The sequence below is a fragment of the Prionailurus viverrinus genome, chromosome C2 (assembly GCF_022837055.1).
Source record: "Prionailurus viverrinus isolate Anna chromosome C2, UM_Priviv_1.0, whole genome shotgun sequence".
Taxonomy (NCBI): domain Eukaryota; kingdom Metazoa; phylum Chordata; class Mammalia; order Carnivora; family Felidae; genus Prionailurus; species Prionailurus viverrinus.
The window spans coordinates 41,075,276-41,094,606 of NC_062569.1; the positions used below are offsets into that span (position 1 = coordinate 41,075,276).

General features: G+C 35.2%; 1 protein-coding gene across 2 annotated transcripts in view; it reads right to left on the reverse strand.

Annotated features, from left to right (window-relative positions):
- PLOD2 (procollagen-lysine,2-oxoglutarate 5-dioxygenase 2) overlaps positions 1-19,331 on the reverse strand; it is a 101,733-nt gene that overhangs the window by 47,653 nt on the left and 34,749 nt on the right. For both annotated transcript variants that reach the window (XM_047875969.1, XM_047875968.1), the window contains exons 2-3: positions 11,161-11,252; positions 7,243-7,379 (exon numbers count right to left, since the gene is read on the reverse strand). In XM_047875969.1, the coding sequence (XP_047731925.1) occupies positions 7,243-7,379; positions 11,161-11,252 (229 nt within the window). The remainder of the gene's footprint in view (positions 1-7,242; positions 7,380-11,160; positions 11,253-19,331) is intronic.

The window sequence follows — 19,331 nt, forward strand, 5'->3', positions numbered from 1 at the left end:
CAGATCCACATCGTTATTCACCTGTGTATTCCTCTAGCTTTGTATCTGGGAGACAGTCAATAAATATTTGTTGAACAAATGAATAAACACATGAATGAATGAGTCATCCCAAGTCTTAGTAAGAAGCAAAAGCTACTGGGTAGCCAGAAAAGAAAGCAATAGAAGTGTTCCCTAATTTTATTTGTTCCTCCCGAATACAACACTTTCTTCATCATCATGGACATACGCTTAAGCCAAAAGTTATAAGCATTCAATCTCTTACCAGCTAGTCTAATGAAACCAAAGCACACAAGGAGCAACGCACCTGGTACTTCTGTCTTTAATCATGTCCTCATCTTAAATACCTATCTGTATTTTCATAGATAATACTGCAAACTGATGCTACGAGATTACTCCTTCTCTCTCTCTCCCCTCACAAAAAAAAGTTAAAATGTCAACCAGGAGATGTCTGGCTGGCTCAGTTGGTACAGCTTATGACTCTTGATCTCAGGTTCATTCATGAGTTCGAATCCCACATTGGGTATGAAGACTATTTAAAAAGAATGAATGAATGAATGAATGAATGAATGAATAAATAAATAAATATTTTTAACAATGTCAACCCTGTTGAACTTGCAAAATAAATTACAATAAAATCATAGTATAAAATGATAAATACATTTTACTATAGGAATTTTGAAGGAATGGGTAGGAATTAGCTCTTCTTAAAAAGCAGGTACTCTTTTAAAAAACAAATAATTCTGGGAGCATTTTCCTTCAAATGGTATCTACTTTCATTTCCTGTACAGTATTCCTACTGAGGCTGGGTAGACGCAGGAGTCAGTCAGGACACTGCTTAGCTAGAGAGTCATTTTCTCCAGACTGTTTCCTGAGAACGGCTAGGAGTAACACCGAACAGAGAAGGCAGCCAAGGTAGGAATGGTGGCAAGACGTCAAAGTAGCTCAAGCTGCCATAGCTCAAGGCACCGTCACTCGCTTTTCTGGGTCAGTCTCCTTATTGCTAAAATCAGTAGTTAAAAGATGATTAAGTAAATGACAATTTTCCTTCTACTTTTAAATAATGCTTAAGTTTATCTCTGTAATGTTAGAACTTTCACATCTGACACATACTTAGTACACAGCAAGTATTCACTAAATCAATGAGGGGGAAAAAGATTTAAAAATTGCCAACATTTATTATGCAGCTCCAGCATGCCAGATACAACATATACAGAGCTATGTATGTATAGAAAAATATATCCAGGGGACAAGATCTCTGTCCCACTCAGCACTTGCCGTCCGCCCCCCCCCAACTCCAGTTCTAACCACACAACCTGCACTGTATTTTGCACATAACAGATACATGTTTACTCAAAAGAACAAACTTCAAGGAGTGGCCAATCTGGTTTGGGGAAAAATTATACATATGCATTATATATTATATATTATATATTATATATTATATATTATATATACAAACACATATAGTCAGGCAAGTTAGTGCATACAAGATTATACATATCAATCGAGAGACAGATGATATATACATATATATAAACATCCAATGCTTCTTTTGTGTACAATTTATTTCTTCCTCATTCCAACACACCAATTAATATACTCAGTACAAATTAACAAGAACATGTGAACAATCTGAAAAAACAAAAGTCACTCATTTCCTACATAATTCCTAAACATATTTCAGGCTATTCTGGGTAAGCCAGAAGACCGTGCAATATATTTACATGACAGCTAATGATTTTAATCTTTCCTTCAAAAAAGGAAAAAAGAAAAAAGCAATACTCAAACTAAGAACTCTGATGTATTTTGGCTTTCCTTCATACTAATATAATGAAATGTTGTCCATTGCTAATAACTAGGTTCTTTGTGTCTGCACAATTAAATTGTCATTGCTGACAGGAAGGAGGAGTCCATCAAATAAATCTGCCGTAGTTGGTTAAAATTATAGCCATCATACTTGAAAAGCTTTGCTTTCAGAAAATTTTTTTTTCTATCTTCTGAATAAACTATGTAAGACAATATAAAATGAAGGCATTTTATACATACTGGGTATGTAACGAGCTATGAAAAGTATAAAATATTTATTTCATAGAATAAAATAAGATAGGATCTGGTCATCTGTAGAATTAATACACATAATGATACTTATGACTTATATGACTTATATAAAATAATTTTATAAACAATTAGCAGAATGATATAATAAAACATAATCTTTGATAATTTTCTAAAAGTAAATGATTCTAAAAAGATTATGTCAACATGCAATTTTTTCTGAAATCATATTATTTCTTCCAAATTAGATTTGTTCAGTTTTGTTTGCAGAATTAGTATAATATGAGAATTCTTTGAGCATGGGATCTGTGTTTCTCTCTTTTTTTTTGCAGTGTTAACTTTAATGCCTAGATCATAGTTTGTACTCAAGACACGTGTACTAAATACAAAGTAAAAAAATCTGTCCACTTACCTTACTTTTTCAGCAAAATAATATTTAATTAGAAGCCAAAGAAACAAACATTAGCTTACATGGGAAAGATCAGCAACAACAACATCATTATTTTCATGGCTTCTGACAATCAAAATTCATTTTTTTTTAAATAATTGCAACCTTTGAGATCTAGAAAATTTGGACACTTCTTGGCCTTCGCCAATCGTTTTAGTATCTCCAAATGAATGAAGAAAATCTATCATTAAAAGCAGTTTCAAAGTATCTACCATATTTCTTCTAAGATCTGTTTCTTGCTCTTTTAACGTCAGTTTCTGTTACCGAATATTTATCGATACCTTGCTGTTTACCCAGACAATATTTAAATCAGGTACAGTCCTCAGCCTCACTGTCTGGAAATAAGGACAATTACAATTCAACATGCAAGGTACATGGAAGCTAGCAATATACAAGGGGTAAGGCATATATGTTAACAGAAAAGAATTTGTGACTAAGATTATTCCTGGATTTTCAGCCAGTGCCCTTTATCCTGGATCAATTTCCCAGGCCAGAGGCTTTACTTTATATTCATTTTAATTCTATATCAACTTTTGTGTTATAACAGTAACTACCATTCTAGTTTTTTAAATTCAATCTTCCTTACAGCAATCTTTAGTGAGTAAGAGCTTATAAACTGCAAAGTCAATTCCTTTATATTACCTCAAAATCATTTAGTTAATCATCTTTAAACAAATACTTTAATGAACCAAGCAGTTTCTATATACCCAAATCCTTGGGTAGTTATTTTAATAGAGGAAATATTCCTTTTGGTGAGGCTAATAACCACCCCTGAATATGTCTTTTAAATATTTCATATATTAGGAGTCTTTCAAAATGTAGCCCATCAGCATTCTGATTAATGGCATTATATTCATCACCAAAAAACAGAAATTTATGCTCAGTCCAAATTCAAAAAAAAATAATTACATCACCTCTATTTCTAACAACTTTTCTTCTAAAGAAATTTTCTCAAATGTATAAGAAAAAATAAAACAAATAACTAAAGTTTTATTAGATACTGACACCCAAAATAGAATTCCACCACATGCGTATTCTGGGGTCTGGACTCTGGCTGGTTTATATTTTATTACATCTAGTACGCAGCAAACTTGTGGGGATATTCAATTTGTATCACTCACAATAAAACACTTTTTGTTACTTACTGGCCTACATATTATTTAAACAAAATACTACCTACTATATAATAATAATTAGGCCTGACCATCTGTCTTCAATGTAACTGAAGTAAAAGAAATACATAATTTACAAGGTAATTCTAAAAGTAATGCAATGTACCTTGTATTAAAACTCAAAGTGCTCAGTTACTTTGATTAAGGTGAATTATAAAATCTTTGTGGAATAATTTTTCTCCATACGGGAATGTGCAGCTATCAAGTTACAATATTTGTCCTCAAAATCTTCATGAGCCTAGTCCAAAAGAACTCATTGCACTCCATCCATTAAAAGTCATCAAATTCATTATGATTGGAATTATCCATTATAATTATATTAAATAAATTCATCTAATCAAGGAGAGATGGTCAGCTTTACAAACCATCTAATTTATATTAATACACACACACACACACACACACACACACACACACACACTCCAGCATCAAATAACTTGAAAAAAAGTTTATGGTACTTTCTCATATGGATAGCTTCAATTTTCATTTTAAGAACCCAAACCCTTGCCAAATACTTGTTTTTATCTAAATTAAATATGATAAATCTTACTCTATATAGTACATTTATAAACATCTTATCTCTAATTCTAAATTTTCATCCAAAAGTCAGTTTAGAATACATATTCCCATGGAAGCAGTGTTATAAAATTGTTCCCAAATTAATTCAGAAGAGCGTGTCTAAACAAACACAAGGGATTATTTGGAGGTGTTAGAAATGCTCTAAAATTGAGAAGTGATGATAATTGCACAACTCTAAGATGACTAAAAATCATTGAATTTTACACTTAAAATGAGTGTATGTAATGGTATACAATTTATACCTCGAGAGAGGTGTTTTTTGACAAAGCCTATCCAAACTATACAAACCATTAAGTACATAAATGTTTGTATGTTTTCATACAGTGGTGACCTATGCTTCCATAAAATGAATTATTACAGTTGAGTTGTCCTAAGGAAACCACCTAAGGGGCACCTGAATGGTTCACGTGGTTAAGTGTCTGACTCGATTTCAGCTCAGGTCAGGATCCCAGGATTATGGGATGGAGCCCTGCGTCAGGCTAGGTGCAGAGCATGAAGCCTGCTTAAGATTCTCTCCCTCTCTCGGCCCCTCCCCCCGCTATTGCTCTCTAATAAAAAAATATTTAAGAGAAAAGAAAACCACACAAGAAACAGGAATTTGATTTATAAAAAAATTAATAATTCTACCTTTCTGAATTCTACCTTTGACCAAAGGTAAACTTAATTAGGAGACTAGCAGTTTTGTTACAGAACGGGTATCCTAGTTCAAGTAATTTAAAAATAGCCTTATCCATTTCTCTCAGACCTTAGATTATGCATAATTTTCAACTATATTCATCACTCTGTACATGACACTTTTTTTAAAGGGTGCTGTTTAAACAAATAAATAAGAGGAGAAAAAAGCTCTAACGTGGCAGCACCTGCCCATCCCTCTTTACCTCAGTTACTTTCTCATGATCCCTAGGCTCTTCCAGCAGAACAGACATGCTGGGTCAAGATAGAGAACATGTTACTGATTCTTCTCAGACAGTGGCTTGGCTGAGTTGGGTCTGCATATTTTCAGTTACCTGGCTGTTTTCACAGAGGAAAGTGTCAGAAATTTTGTCTGTTTGGTTCATTGATATATCCCCAACACTAACAGTGCCTGACACACAAGTCTTCCATTTAAAATGTTACTGTTGTCTTTTTGTCATGCTGGGTCTTAAAATATCATCTAAATAAATAAATGCAACTGCAGGCAGCTTTCAGATATCTAGAAGTATCCCTTTCCTTAAGAAAAACAAACTGGCACCTTATTAAACCAATTTTTCCCAAGGCTAAGTCCTGGATTAGGGGATGGGGGAGGTAGAGTGGGACAGGAGGGTAAAGGTAGAAGGAAAGAGGTTCTTCCAAAAACACAAAAGGAGGCTTAAGAACCTAAAACCATTACTGGCTCATATGTGGTAACTTGTACAAGGAGAATTTGCCTCGAAATGAAAATCAAAACGTACATGTGGCAAGTTCAAGCTGACCAAATTGGCTATTTGAAGTCCACCGTATTTTAAGTTTTTTTTTTTTAATTTTTAAATGTTTATTCATTTTTGAGAGATGGAGAGAGAGCATGAGTGGGGGAGGGGCAGAGAGAGAAGGAGACAAACAGAGTCTGAGGCAGGCTCCAGGCTCTGAGCTGTCAGCACAGAGCCCAATGCGGGGCTCAAACTAGCAAACCGAGAGATAAGGACCAGAGCCGAAGTTGTACGCTTAACCAACTGAGCCACCCAGGCGCTCCTCCGCCATACTTTTAAACCAAAACATACTCAATATTTAATCTAAACAGTTATTGTGAGCTTTCTACTCTTTTCCAAAGGTAAATATATATATAATAATAGATTCTGTATAAAAATTCCCAGTACTTAAGCTGACACCAGCTATCCTACATCTCATGTTGTAAGAAGAGGTTAGCTATAAGCAGAACTTTATTTTTTTTCCTCCAAGATATTAAGGAAATTCTATGGGGCACCTGGGTGGCTCAGTCAGTTAAGCGTCTGACTTTGGCTCAGATCATGATCTCTCGGTTCATGAGTTCGAGCCCCACATCTAGGTCTGTGTTGACAGCTCGGAGCCTGGAGCCTGCTTTGGATTCTGTGTCTCCCTCTCTCTATTCCTCCCCTGCTCATACTAGCTCATTCTCTCTCACTCTCTCTCTCTCTCAGAAATAAAGAAACTTTAAAAAAAAGGATATTAAGGAAATTCTAAAGAAGCAAGTAATGTAGACCTTCTCAAAACTTTTAATGGTTGATGGCAGCGGGACTTTATTATGTCTATTTTCATTTCAAACTTTATGCCTTTCTTATATACATATTTGTATGAAATACATTACTCTTACTTTTATCTGCAGTAGTAATGGTTTGGGATTTTTCAAACTGAGGAAGAGATTCAAATAAGCTTCCCTAAGTTAGAGGAGAAAATGCATGGGGATTTGAAATAAGCAATTAATGACCAAAACATAAAAATAAAAAGGTGAAGAAAATGGAAGAAAGAAAGTAGCAAACACTAATGACTCATGACAATTTGACATTATAAAAACATGCAGAAAGAAGGTAAAAGAGGACAATGGGCATTCCAAATCAAGGAGAAGGAAAATAAAACAGTATACAAAAAGATACTCACACACTGAAAAGACTTTTCTTCCTTAAAAATAGACTTTATTATTTCTCACTTATAACTTTTCATGATCCGCTTCCTCCTGGTCAGCCAGGACCCACTGAGTTATTTTCCTCAACAGAAAACCTCAACATGATCTTTCTTCCATCTCAAGTCAGGATTAAAACACGGATTTCACAAAAATGCTAGCTCATGCTGTATTTTCTCATTGTTGCTTATGGTAAGTCATTAGATTTGATGCATTACACAACTATGTTAGATGATGGTTTTCTAATTATGAGTAAAATCCACTTTTTAAGTTAATGATTCCTTGTGAATAAAATAAAAATAATCTGCAAATATGAATTTCAACTTTTTAATAATAATTTAATGTAGACTTAAAAATTTGTAAGTTATTTCTCTTACCATTCAGTAAACAAAACAACCAAATCCTCTTGATTAGCATAATGTTCCATGACTTCTTTCATTAATCTCACTTTTTGGCCCCCTCCAATACTATTAATTCCAGCACCACCTCTCCACTCTTCTCCTTGACCAAGGACCTATAAATGAAATCAACATTTTGTCACTGAGCAAAGCTCAAGTTATAGCAGTATCACAGAAGTCATCAGCAACTTGTACAATATTACACAGTATCCACTCTTCAAACATTTCACTAAATCACTAAATCATGATGCTACAGAGAAAAGACACTTGATGCCTAGTTCAGGTCTTGATTCTTCAATGTTATCCATCCCATAAAATGTCATTCCTGATTTTACCATTTCAAAAGTAGAATCTAATCCAAGGAGGTCAAGGGGGTAAGGAGCATAGAAAATATTTCTCATATCTTATTTCTACTTGTTCAGACTAAAGTGAAAAAGAAAATACAGAAACTTCCCATAATGCTTTTCAATCTGACAGGAAATCTGTACGATGAACACCAAAGCCAAGTCCAGAAGAGTTTTGGACAGGACTCTTAAGTGATTTTCCTACTGAAGCAAATCAGCTGTTCAAGGAAACACAGAGGGCATCAGGTCAGATGTCACCTTCTTTATAAAGTTTAAATTTACATTGCCCTCAAAAACTTAATAACAATTCATTAATGCAAGGAATTGCCTAAGCACAATTAATCAGAGCTAAACTTGTAGCTGTTCTCCTCATCGTCTGCCTCAGCCTCAGCAGCTGTCTCCCATATTGGAAGTACACGGAACCACACCTGGCTGTGAGGGAGCAGCAAGCATAGGTTCCCCTCCGCCACACACACACCCTGAATTTTAATTCCATCACAAATTCTGATGTTCTCAAGATAATGATCTTACTAGGAGATTTGTGAAATTAAGGGAGAATGAAATTAAACACAAGAGAAAGGGTAAAATAAATTTAGAAAATAATTTTTTATATCAAGATAGGTAATAGACAAAATGGACTTTATTTCTTTATTTATGTACTATTTTATTTATTTTCCCCATGATAAGGGTACACTTTAATCTCTATCCCCTATTTCCCCCACCCCTCACTCACCTCCCCTCTGGTAACCATCAGTTTGTTCTCTATACTTAAGAGTCTATTTCTTGGTTTGTCTTTCTCTCATTTTTATTTTTCCTTTGTTTATGTTTTGTTTTTTAAATTCTACATACAAGTGAGATCATATGGTATTTGTCTTTCTCTGACTAACTTATTCCTCTTAGCATTATATTCTCTAGCTCTATGTTGCTGCAAATGGCAAGATTTAATTCTTTGTTATGGATGAATAATATTCCATTATATATAATTACCACACCTTCTTTATCCATTTATCTATCAATGGATACTGGGCTGTTTGGCTACTGTTACAGTTTGGCTACTGTAAATAATGCTTCTATAAACACAGAAGTACATGTATCTCTTTGAATGAGTGTTTTTGTATTTGGGGGGGGGTAAGCACCCAGTAGTAGTGTATTTACTGGGTCATAAGGTAGTTCTATTTTTAATTTTTTGAGGAACCTTCACTGCATTTCTCACAGTGGCTATACCAGTTTGCATTCCAAGTTTACATTACAGTTTACCATGCAGGAGGATTCCTTTTTCTCCACATCATCCCCAACACTTAATGTTTTTGATTTTAGCCATTCTGACAGGTGTGAGGTGGTATTTCATTGTGGTTTTGAGCTGCATTTCTTTGATGATTAGTGATGTTGAACATCTTTTCATATGTCTGTTGGTCATCGGTATGTCTCATTTGGAGAAATGTCTGTTCGTGACTTCTGCCAATTTTTTAATTGCATTATTTGTTTTTTGGGTGTTGAGCTGTATCAGTTCTTTATATATTTGAGACACTAACCCTTTATCAGATATATCATTTGCAAATATATTCTCCCGTTCAGTAGGCTGCCTTTCAGTTTTGTTGCTTGTTAGAAAATAAACATTAGCTCCAACTTTGCTAAACATTGAACCAAATATAAACTCTGCTGGCAAAGTCCATGGGGCTCCCAGCCTCCGATTTCTAGTTATCGCTTCATCACTGCACTCACTAATCTACTGCAGGTTGGGGATAAGTGCTAACAAGAAAACTCAAAACTGACATGTATCTGGATTCATACTGGGGCTAGTCTAGGAGAATTACTGGTCTGGTAGAACTATTAGTTTTTACCCTAAAAGCTGGCCTCCTATGGCCCATGATTTGCTACACTTCCATTCCAAAACCCTCTGGGCTTCTCCAATACTGCACTGATACCAGGCCCAGCCATATCCAAGAGCCTACTCTGTGCAGTGCACTATGCTAAGCTCTATTTTCTATTTTCTTTCCACTCTATCAGTATGTCAAACTTCAGTGTGCATCAGAATCATGTAGAGGGCCTGTTAAAACACAGACTGCAGAGTTTGTGATTCAGTAGATCTGAAGTCGGGCCTGAGTATCTCCTTTCTAACAATTTCCTAGACGATGCTGATGTTGGTAGTCTGGGGTCCACGCTTTGAGAACTACTGCATTTCATAACGGGAAAACAGCAAGAATCACTCAAATGGGCTGGGGTCCAAGATTTAACATTTCACAGCCATATACCCTGGGGCAAGTTTTCCTCACCCATAAACCAAGTAATATCTAACATACATGGTTTCAACAGCATACCACATATAAAGTTCCAAACAGTACCTCACACATAAGGAACATCCCACACTCTCCCCAGTACGAACTCTAATGATCCCTCCTCATTGTATTTCAGTATTATTCGGCATAATTTTACCCTGATTTCTCTGTTACTTCCATAATGCCTCCCATCAGTACATACTACTATATTTCTCCTCTATCCTAACAAACGTCTAACAGACTTCTCATTTATCCTGTAATAAATATCTGGTTGTTAACACTAGATCTCTTTTCCAGCAGAGTTTAGCCTCTTTACTAGCTGTTTTATATTATCATCCGTACCTAGTCTCCTAGGGGTTATGTAAGTGAATACTACCTTCCTTCTACGTTACATACTAGAATAGCTCAATTTTCCCTAGGCGAAACAATCTTTCCTTCTTCTTTTTTGTTAAAGTTGTTTTTTGTTTCTTTGGTTGGCTTTTTGTTTCTTTGTGTGTGTTTTGCTTTTTAGTTTTTGGTTTTTTGTAAATGTCTTCAGTTTGTTGGTTGGTTTGTTTTCCTACCTGGGATACCTCCCCATCCGCCTCTTATTTGTGGAAAAGACCTGGCTGACAGATCCTCATTTCTATAAAAAAATAAATAAGTAAATAAAAAAGGCAGGCCTTTCACAGCTCAGTTTACTAGTTCTACTAAATTCCCCAGGTTTCCTCTGATCATTTATCAATGAGATATTCCCCTGGAGATCAGTCTTCTAAAAAAAAAAAAAACCTTTTATACTTTTAATGTTCTCAAATTCCTCTAAAACAAACAAGAAAAGCAACTCTCAATAATGAAACAGAAAAGGTATCCCCTTCACAGCCATGTTTCCCCTTCTCTGTAAACAAAGAAACATACTATGATAGACATACCCAGTATAGAAAAAAAATTCTTCTTAGTAATGAAAAAAACTGTCAAATCTGCTATGCTGTGCTTGTACATGGCCCCTCAAAAGAAACATAAATATATATAAACATATTTTTCTGTTGTTTCATAGAACATGTTTATATAAAGCATTAGCAAATATGAAGAAATCATTGTCTAAGTGGCAGAGTATTAATAAGGCCAAAATGTATCCTTAAAACAATCAATTATATACACAAACTCAGTAATTATGTAACCAAATTTCAACTTCCTTGTGTAGACTGCAGATTGTGGCAATAGGATCATTGGTATTTTTATGAAAAATGTACTTTAGTCACATATTCTAACATGTCTGCGAATTAAAAGATATACTGTACCTTCACAGTATAATTGAAGTATTTGGCTGACTGCATAAATCGATGGAATCCATCACTTTCTTTTGTTGCTACAGTTATGACTAATAATTTATCTGTAAAGACAGAAGGGACTAACATAAGATGGTTTTGCAAGAGGTTAAATGCTCCCACTTTACAACCCACTACAGTGATTAGAGTCATTAAACCTACCCGCCTACCTCCTATTCATTTTCGTAATGAAAAGTCTTAGTAGCCACAACAACATATACATCATCTTCACTGCTTTGTTGTTTATTTAGCAAATTAAGGAACCAAAATCAGGGCTGCCCTAGTAAATACACAGCTTTTAGTCACCATTCTATAATGGACAATTATTTTCAGTCCAACATAAAACCATTTGTCAGTAGGAGGAGGCAGACTTAAGCAATCATTCAAAACATCCATAAAAGCTATTAAGGAGAATGCTTATCAGGAAAAGGCATGCAGAAAAATGTATAAAAGAACAAAGTATATTAGCAAATATCAAAAGTGCTGGAACATTTCTTTTAACCTGAGGACACAGGAGGACTCACGGACTAAAAAAGCAAAAGTCAACATCTTTATAACATTCAATGCATTGAGCTGTACCGTTTGTCACCTGCATGTTGTTACCAATAACACAAAACTCACAAGGTATTAAATGTCTTCTAGGCAATAGGCAATTATTGGAAATAGCACTAATGCATTACAGAATTCAATTAGAAATAATTTCATATAAATCAAAGTAATTTTGCATCAAATTTTAAAAATAATTAAAATAATAAAATATAAATAGGTGCACTACACATGAAGAAATAATAAATTCAAACATTCACTAGTCAACTAAAGAAAGGAAAACGTTTCCATAAAGATAAATATCAACGTCCTTAGATTTTTTTCTGGAAAAAGGTATTTCTCACATAATTTTCACCACTATGAGAAATAAATATTCAAGAAAAAATAAGTTATTTTCATAAAGTTGATGGCAGCAAGTAAATATATTTTAAGAGCACTTTTGTAATTATTTTTTTTTAAGGACCAAGTTGTCTTTTTTTTTTTTTTTTAGAGAGAGTGCGCGCATGCAAGCGCACACACACACAAACACACACACTTGCACGCACACGAGCAGGTGAAGAGCACAGAGAGAGGAAGATGGAGAATCTGAAGTGGGCTCCATGCTAACAGCAGTGAGCCTGACGTAGAGTTCGAACTCACAAACCATTAAATCATGACCTGAGCCGAATCAAGAGACAGACACCTAACCGACTGAACCATCTGGGTACCCAATAAACTGCTATTTTTTAAGAAACAAAATTTATACCAAATTAGCTGTTATTTTTTAAGAAACAAAATTTAATTTTAAAGTTTCAAGCAGGGCTTAACTGATTAAGAAAATATGACATGTTACCATTCACAATAAATTTTATAAGAGTAAAAGAGCATACTTTAAAGTCTCTTTTTTCTGTAATAAAATTACTGTATTTAAAGATAACTTTCTTATCTTAACCTTCTATACATAAGTCATAAGAATTATCTACAAGTTTACATTTTGGTTAGATGGATTTTTACGCTTACCATTTTCAGTATAAAATTAGCAGCAAGGATTTCATCATCCTTAATAGGAAAAGTAATGTTGGCCAGACCACTGAGTAGACAGAAACGTTACACTAATCCAATGACTCAGAAGGCAAAGTTAAAAATGGGTAGTCTATGTCTGGCAATCTTATGCCAAATAAGGACTCCTATTGTTTCATTATTGTTGCTAATTACAAAAAAAACAAATAGTGAATTAGTAACTTTGTTTTTAAAAAAATGTATGATTAATAGCATTACATATAAATTTCTGTTTCCTTTTATCTGCTATTCAGTATCATTACTGTGATAAGAAACAAGTCTTATTTATAATAATATATATAATAAATATATTAGTATATTTATTATATATTAATATATTAATATATAATTTTATATTATAAAAATATAGTATATAATAAATATAATAAATATTAATATTGTAAATATACTCTATAATATATTAATATAATATATAAAATATAATATATAATAAATATATTTATTATAAATAAGATATATTTCTTATCAGTTCAAAAGTCTAACTTTTTCACCATTTATGAAATTTTCTTGTCAAAAACTTTGACCTAAATTTGATATATACTTAGATTTCACAATTAACCTATAGAATCAGTGACAAAAGGGAAAAAAATGGAAGGGAAACGGATACAGTATATTAACAGAATTAAGAGACAATTCAACCACATGTAAACCATGAACTTTATTTGGGTCCTGATTTAAAAAACTAACTGCAGAAAAGTATTTCTGAGAAAATTAGGAAAATCTGAACATGAATTGGATATTTGTTGACATTAGAAATTAGTTAATTTTTTATCATGTTAATGGCATTGACTTTTTTAGAGTCCTTATAATTTAGAGACACATACTTAAGTATTTACCCAATGAAATAATATACAGTATTTACAATTTGTTTTAAAATTATCTGAGGTTGATGGGAGGCAATGGAGGAGGAGGATAAAGGTTAAACAAGACTGACCATATGTAATGACTATTAAAAATGGATTCTTTTTGTGTATGTTTGGAAACTCCTACAATTAAAAGAGAGTTCAACTTCATCTACAATTCCTCATTTTCCAATCAAAAAAATTATAGAAAAATAGGCAATAGAAAACTTTTACCGGTCTAAATCATCTAAGTAAGAGGAAGGATGAAATAGCAGAAATTCTAACTAAACTATATTGTAATTTAAGCAACTATCGTGAGTACATTACTCAATCCACCCACCACAACCAAAACGATAATATAAGATGATTGAGCAAGGAAATGAGCTTGAATAAAAGGCATCCATCAACAATTACCAAAATCAATCTACAATGGTGTCAAAGAAAAGACAAATGGAACCTCAACTGTGACCAAATGGAACCTCTGTTGCCACTGTCTGATCCTATTACAAAATAGATTAATACAGTTTGCATGGGCAAGAAACATGTAACACACCTATAGAGTGCGGTAGATTAGAACAACCATTTATCAGTGAAAATCACATCATGGCAAAAAACAAAAACTTCTGTCCTCATCTCTACAATCCCCCAAATGCCTATCATTATAGTAAGATTTAATAAATACTGAAGTGTTTAAATATATAGCACTCTATAAAAATTCAGGTGAATATCAGAAATTCTCCAAAAATCAAGTTGTCAACTTATTTAAAAATGCCAAAACATGCTATATTCTTTCTTATTAATACACCTCTGGGGGCTGTGGGAATGCACTGTTAAAGAGCCATCTTTTGGGGCACCTGGGTGGCTCAGTTGGTTGAGCGTCCAACTTCGGCTCAGGTCATGATCTCACGGCTCATGAGTTCGGGCCCCGCGTCGGGCTCTGTGCTGACAGCTCGGAGCCTGGAGCCTGCTTCAGATTCTGTGCCTCCCTGTCTCTCTGCCCCAACCCACTCACATTCTGTCTCTGTCTCTCTCAAAAATAAATAAACATTAAAAAAAAGTTTTTAAAAAAAAAGGGCTATTTTTTTCTCCAAATAGTTATTTATAAAGAGCAGAATATATCAATATTTAGTGCAATTTTTGTTTTCAAAGACAAAGCATGAGTTTAAAATAGAAAGTGTTTTGTTAATATATCCTGTTTCCAAATTCTAAAGGAGCACATAAAATTCATCCGAAATTCATTATCTTAATGACAGACATCACATTAAGTAACTCAGCACCAGCCCAGCTGCTTTTGATCCCAATACTGAAGGATAACTCTCCTATCTTTCCAAGAAACTACACAGTCATACCAGTCCTTAATTTTAAATTGGAAAATATCAAGAAAAATAATTCTACAACAGGATCTATGAGTATACTGTTTTCACTCTGCAACTAACTCATTTTATGACCAGATATGTCCTTCGTCTATAAAGATCAGTGACTCTCACTGATCTACTAAAGGAAGGTATCTTCTTAGTAATGGTTAGCATAGTGCAGGGGCCAGCAAACTTTTTCACTGTAAAAGGCCAAATTGTAAATATTTTAGGCTTTGTGGACCACATATAATCTCTGTCATGATTTTTTCTTTTTTTAAAATACTTTTTAAATGCTTTATTTATATATAAATATACATATATATATATAACACATATAACATACATATATGTATGTGTTTTCTGGCTGCCTTTACAAAAACAATGGGCCAAATTTGGCCTAAGAGTAATACTTTGCCACCGTAGTTGGCCATATGAATCTGAAGACAAATACCTGGGTTCAAATCCCAACTCTACCATTTATTTGTTAGAAGTTGGCCACCTATGTGTGTCTCATCTGTATCTCATCTATAATATGTGTGTAAGAATAGCTCCTGCCTGACAGGTTTGCTGTGATAATTAAATTAGTTAATATATGCAAACTGGCTGACATACTGTAAGGTCTACATATATAGTATCTTCTTATTCCTACTCAATAGATGCATAGATAAGGTGGGCTATATTAGTGAAATCTCGGCAGATTATAACTCCATCTCTTTCTCTACTAGAGTTATACACTCACGAATCTGATATCTCTTCCAACTCTAGATTTTATGATGCTAGTAATGACTGAAGCACACATACCCAACCTATATAAAAACAGTCTGCTTAAAAGTATTCAAATATTTTAACAAGAAAATGCAGATATGCCCTCTCAAATGTTTACATGTCTCTCCATCTCCAAGCAAGCTATAATACTAACTCAAATTACGGTCATCACTAGCCCAGGCTTCTACAACAGCCTCCTAAACCCACTTAACCCACTCTAGTCATATCTCCACAAAGCAGCCAGAGTGAACTTTTCAAAACACCTAGATATCCAATCATGTCATTCCACTGCTAAACACCCTTAAGTGGCTTTCCATTGCTCTTAGGATGGTGTCCAAGCTCTATCACTTCAATGTAGTCCTTGACTGTGGCCCTCTCCAATATCATTCATTACCTCTCCCCTCCTTTGTTCTCTCTGCTCCAACTGCCCAGGACTTTTTTGGTTCTCCAACAATGCTCGCTCCTTCTCACCCAAAGAGAAGAGCGTATGCTACGTCATTATCTAATTCCCCTCTTGACCTCTTGATGGAGTCACTGCCTATTGAAATCTGAGGTTCATACACATAGGCTATTTCCTTAGGGAGACCATCCCTGACCACTGCACTGTCTACCTCTCTTTCAGAGAACTTAGCACAAATTGTACATTAACACTCATGATTATTATTTGAGATTAAAGTCTCTCCCTCCTGTTTGACTCTAAATGTCTAACAAGATGTCTTTTTCTGAACACTACACTCCAGGGTCTATTAGTGTTCAGCACCTAGTAGGTTCTTAATACACATTCGTTGGATGAATAGATTCAGGGATAAGTAATACTACGCTTCATGTAGATGTGTGTATAAAGCAATCTGTTTTCAACAAAATCCCTAGATTGTTAGCGCTATTATCTCCAATTCAAAAGTAAAGAAAGTTTTAAGTAAGTTAAACAATTTGGGGTGCCTGGGTGGCTCAGTCGGTTAAGCATCTGACTTTGGCTCAGCCCATGATCACACAGTTTGTTGAGTTCGAGCCCTGTATCAGGCTCTGTGCTGACAGCACGGAGCCTGCTTGGGATCCTCTTTTCCCCCTCTCTCTCTGCCCCTCCCCAACTTGCTTGCTCTCTCTCTCTCTCTCACTCTCAAAAATAAATAAACTTTAACAAATAAATAAAGTTAAACAACTTCAGTGAAGTCACCCAACAAGTTACTAGTAAAGCCAGGAGTAGAACTTTCGTTATTCTCAAAGTCCATTTCTTTCCAACGTTTCATGTGGACTTACTTGCTAGAGAGAAGTCAAGAGGCTAGAAGCAAACTTTGAGTTTTATTACATGTGTAGAAACGAGATAACTTGGCAAGCCTGAAACTTCTATCCTTAGACCTGCTTGCAGGTTGGTCCTTGGCTGCCATCTGGAAAACTGAATTTGGGGAAGTTCCTACCATTCCCAGTAAGAATGGTTCACTGTGCCTAAATTGCACTAACAAGGTATTTATGCTGAACACCTGATTTCTTTCTAGAAGTTTGGAATTTTGATACAGCACTTGCCTGTATGAACAGTCTCCATTAAAAACCTTGGGCAGTGAGTCCCTAATGAGCTTTCTTAATAAATAACATTTCACATGTGTTGTCACAGCTAGTTGCTGCGGGAATTAAGCAAATTTTGTGTGACTCCACTGGGAAAGGACTGTTGGAAGCTGCATCTGGTTTTCCTGGATTGACCCATGTGCCTTTTCCTCTGCTGATTTTGCTTAATATTCTTTTACCTTAATAAATCACAGCCACGAGTTTGACTTATATTCTGAATTCTAGGAGTCCTCCTAATGAATGGTTGATTCTGGGGACAGATGGCCTTGAGGATGCCAGACCCAATATGCTTCTAGCTATAGGCAACAACTCTTCATCTGAAAGAGACATTATGAGCCTAATTGGTTATGTGTCTGATAAAGGGATAGATATTAGATTCAGGCTTCAGAGGCCAGGCTAGAGAGATATAGAAAAGACCCCAAACACACTCCAGAGAAGTATTTGGTACATAAAGCAATCACAGTCTGCTCCTCCACCGACAGTTATTTTATTGTGATGTAAATTGTGATCTCATGAACAAGCTAGCAAAGTCCAATTCCTTTACAGAGGAGGGAACCAAGACCTCAAGAGAAAACAAGGCTTGCCCAGGGTCCTGCAGTTCAGCTAGGTGGTAACCAATCTAGGACTGGAACTCAAGATTCCCAATTACTAAAAACATGGTTTTCCTACGTCTTACTGAACAATTTTGTTGCTTTCTTAAGTACGGGGTCACCCAAACACTATGACAATTAAACCAAAGCCAAGGTATGTAGGTAGCAAGGAAACGAATTTTATTTTGTGGAACTGTTGAAAAAACAAAAAAAAAACAAAAAAAAAAACAAAGATTCTTCAAGAACAATTAATGCCAAAATTTCAACAAAGAAAAAACCTAAATAAATAGGATGTGTCAAAGAGACATCAAAGGATTCCATTAGGTTTTCATAGGAAATGGAGGAGAAATGAGAATACTAAAAAAGAAAAGAAAAAACAAACAAACAAACAAAAACCTCCAACCACTAATGCTGCAGAGGGAACAGCTTTACACATCAGCATTCAAATGAATCCCTGAGCTTCCACAGACCACTCTGGACCATGCACAGATATACAGAAAATCAGAAGATACGCTATGAGGTAGTGGGAGAAAGGGTGGCATGTAGGGTGACCAACCACTCCAGTCTGCCCAGGACTAAGGTGGTTTCCAGAACACAGGGATTTCAGTTGTATAACCTGGAAAGTCCTGAGCCAACCAGGACAATGTGGTCACCCTAACAGTATGTGCAGTGGGATTAGAGAAGGTGAATATTGACAGTTATGTATAAAAAGACGAGATGGCACAAGGAGTCAAACAGTAGGAAGGCAGTAAGGATAAACTCTTCTAGAACCAGAAGGTCAATCAACACAAGACATCAAGTGAAGCAGGACCATATTAAGACCTCCAGAGGCCTCAGGCACCTAAAAGGACAAGCCACTGTCCTCAGTGAAGCCCATGCACAGCAAATTACGAGATGTTTGGCATGGTACATTGAGGAAAATTTTGACAAACATGGAGTTTGACCAGCATAGTTAGAGGTCTGGCAATTATTTCAGACTTGAATAGTTGAGGGATTGAGAATTTTTCTAGCTGAAAAAAAGATTCAACACCTCCATTATCTTATCACATTTGAGGAGAAAAAAAAGATTTCTTCTATCTTAAAGAAGATAACTGGATGGGGAAGAATTAATGGAGAGAAGGCAGATTTTATATCAATATTGTTTTAGCCCATTCAGGCTGCTATAACAAAATACGATGGACCCGGTATCCTATAAACAACAGAAATTTATTTCTCACAGTTCTGGAGGCTAAAATCCAAGATTACCCCACGAGCATGGCCATACTGTGGTGAGGGCTCTCCTCTTGGTTCACAGCCAGCACCTTCTCCTGTGTCCTGCCTTGGTGAAAGGAGCGGGGGTCTTTTTGGAGCCTCTCTTATTAGAGCATTAACCATATTCATGAGGTCTCTACCCTCGTGACTTAACCACTTCCCAAAGGCCCCACCTT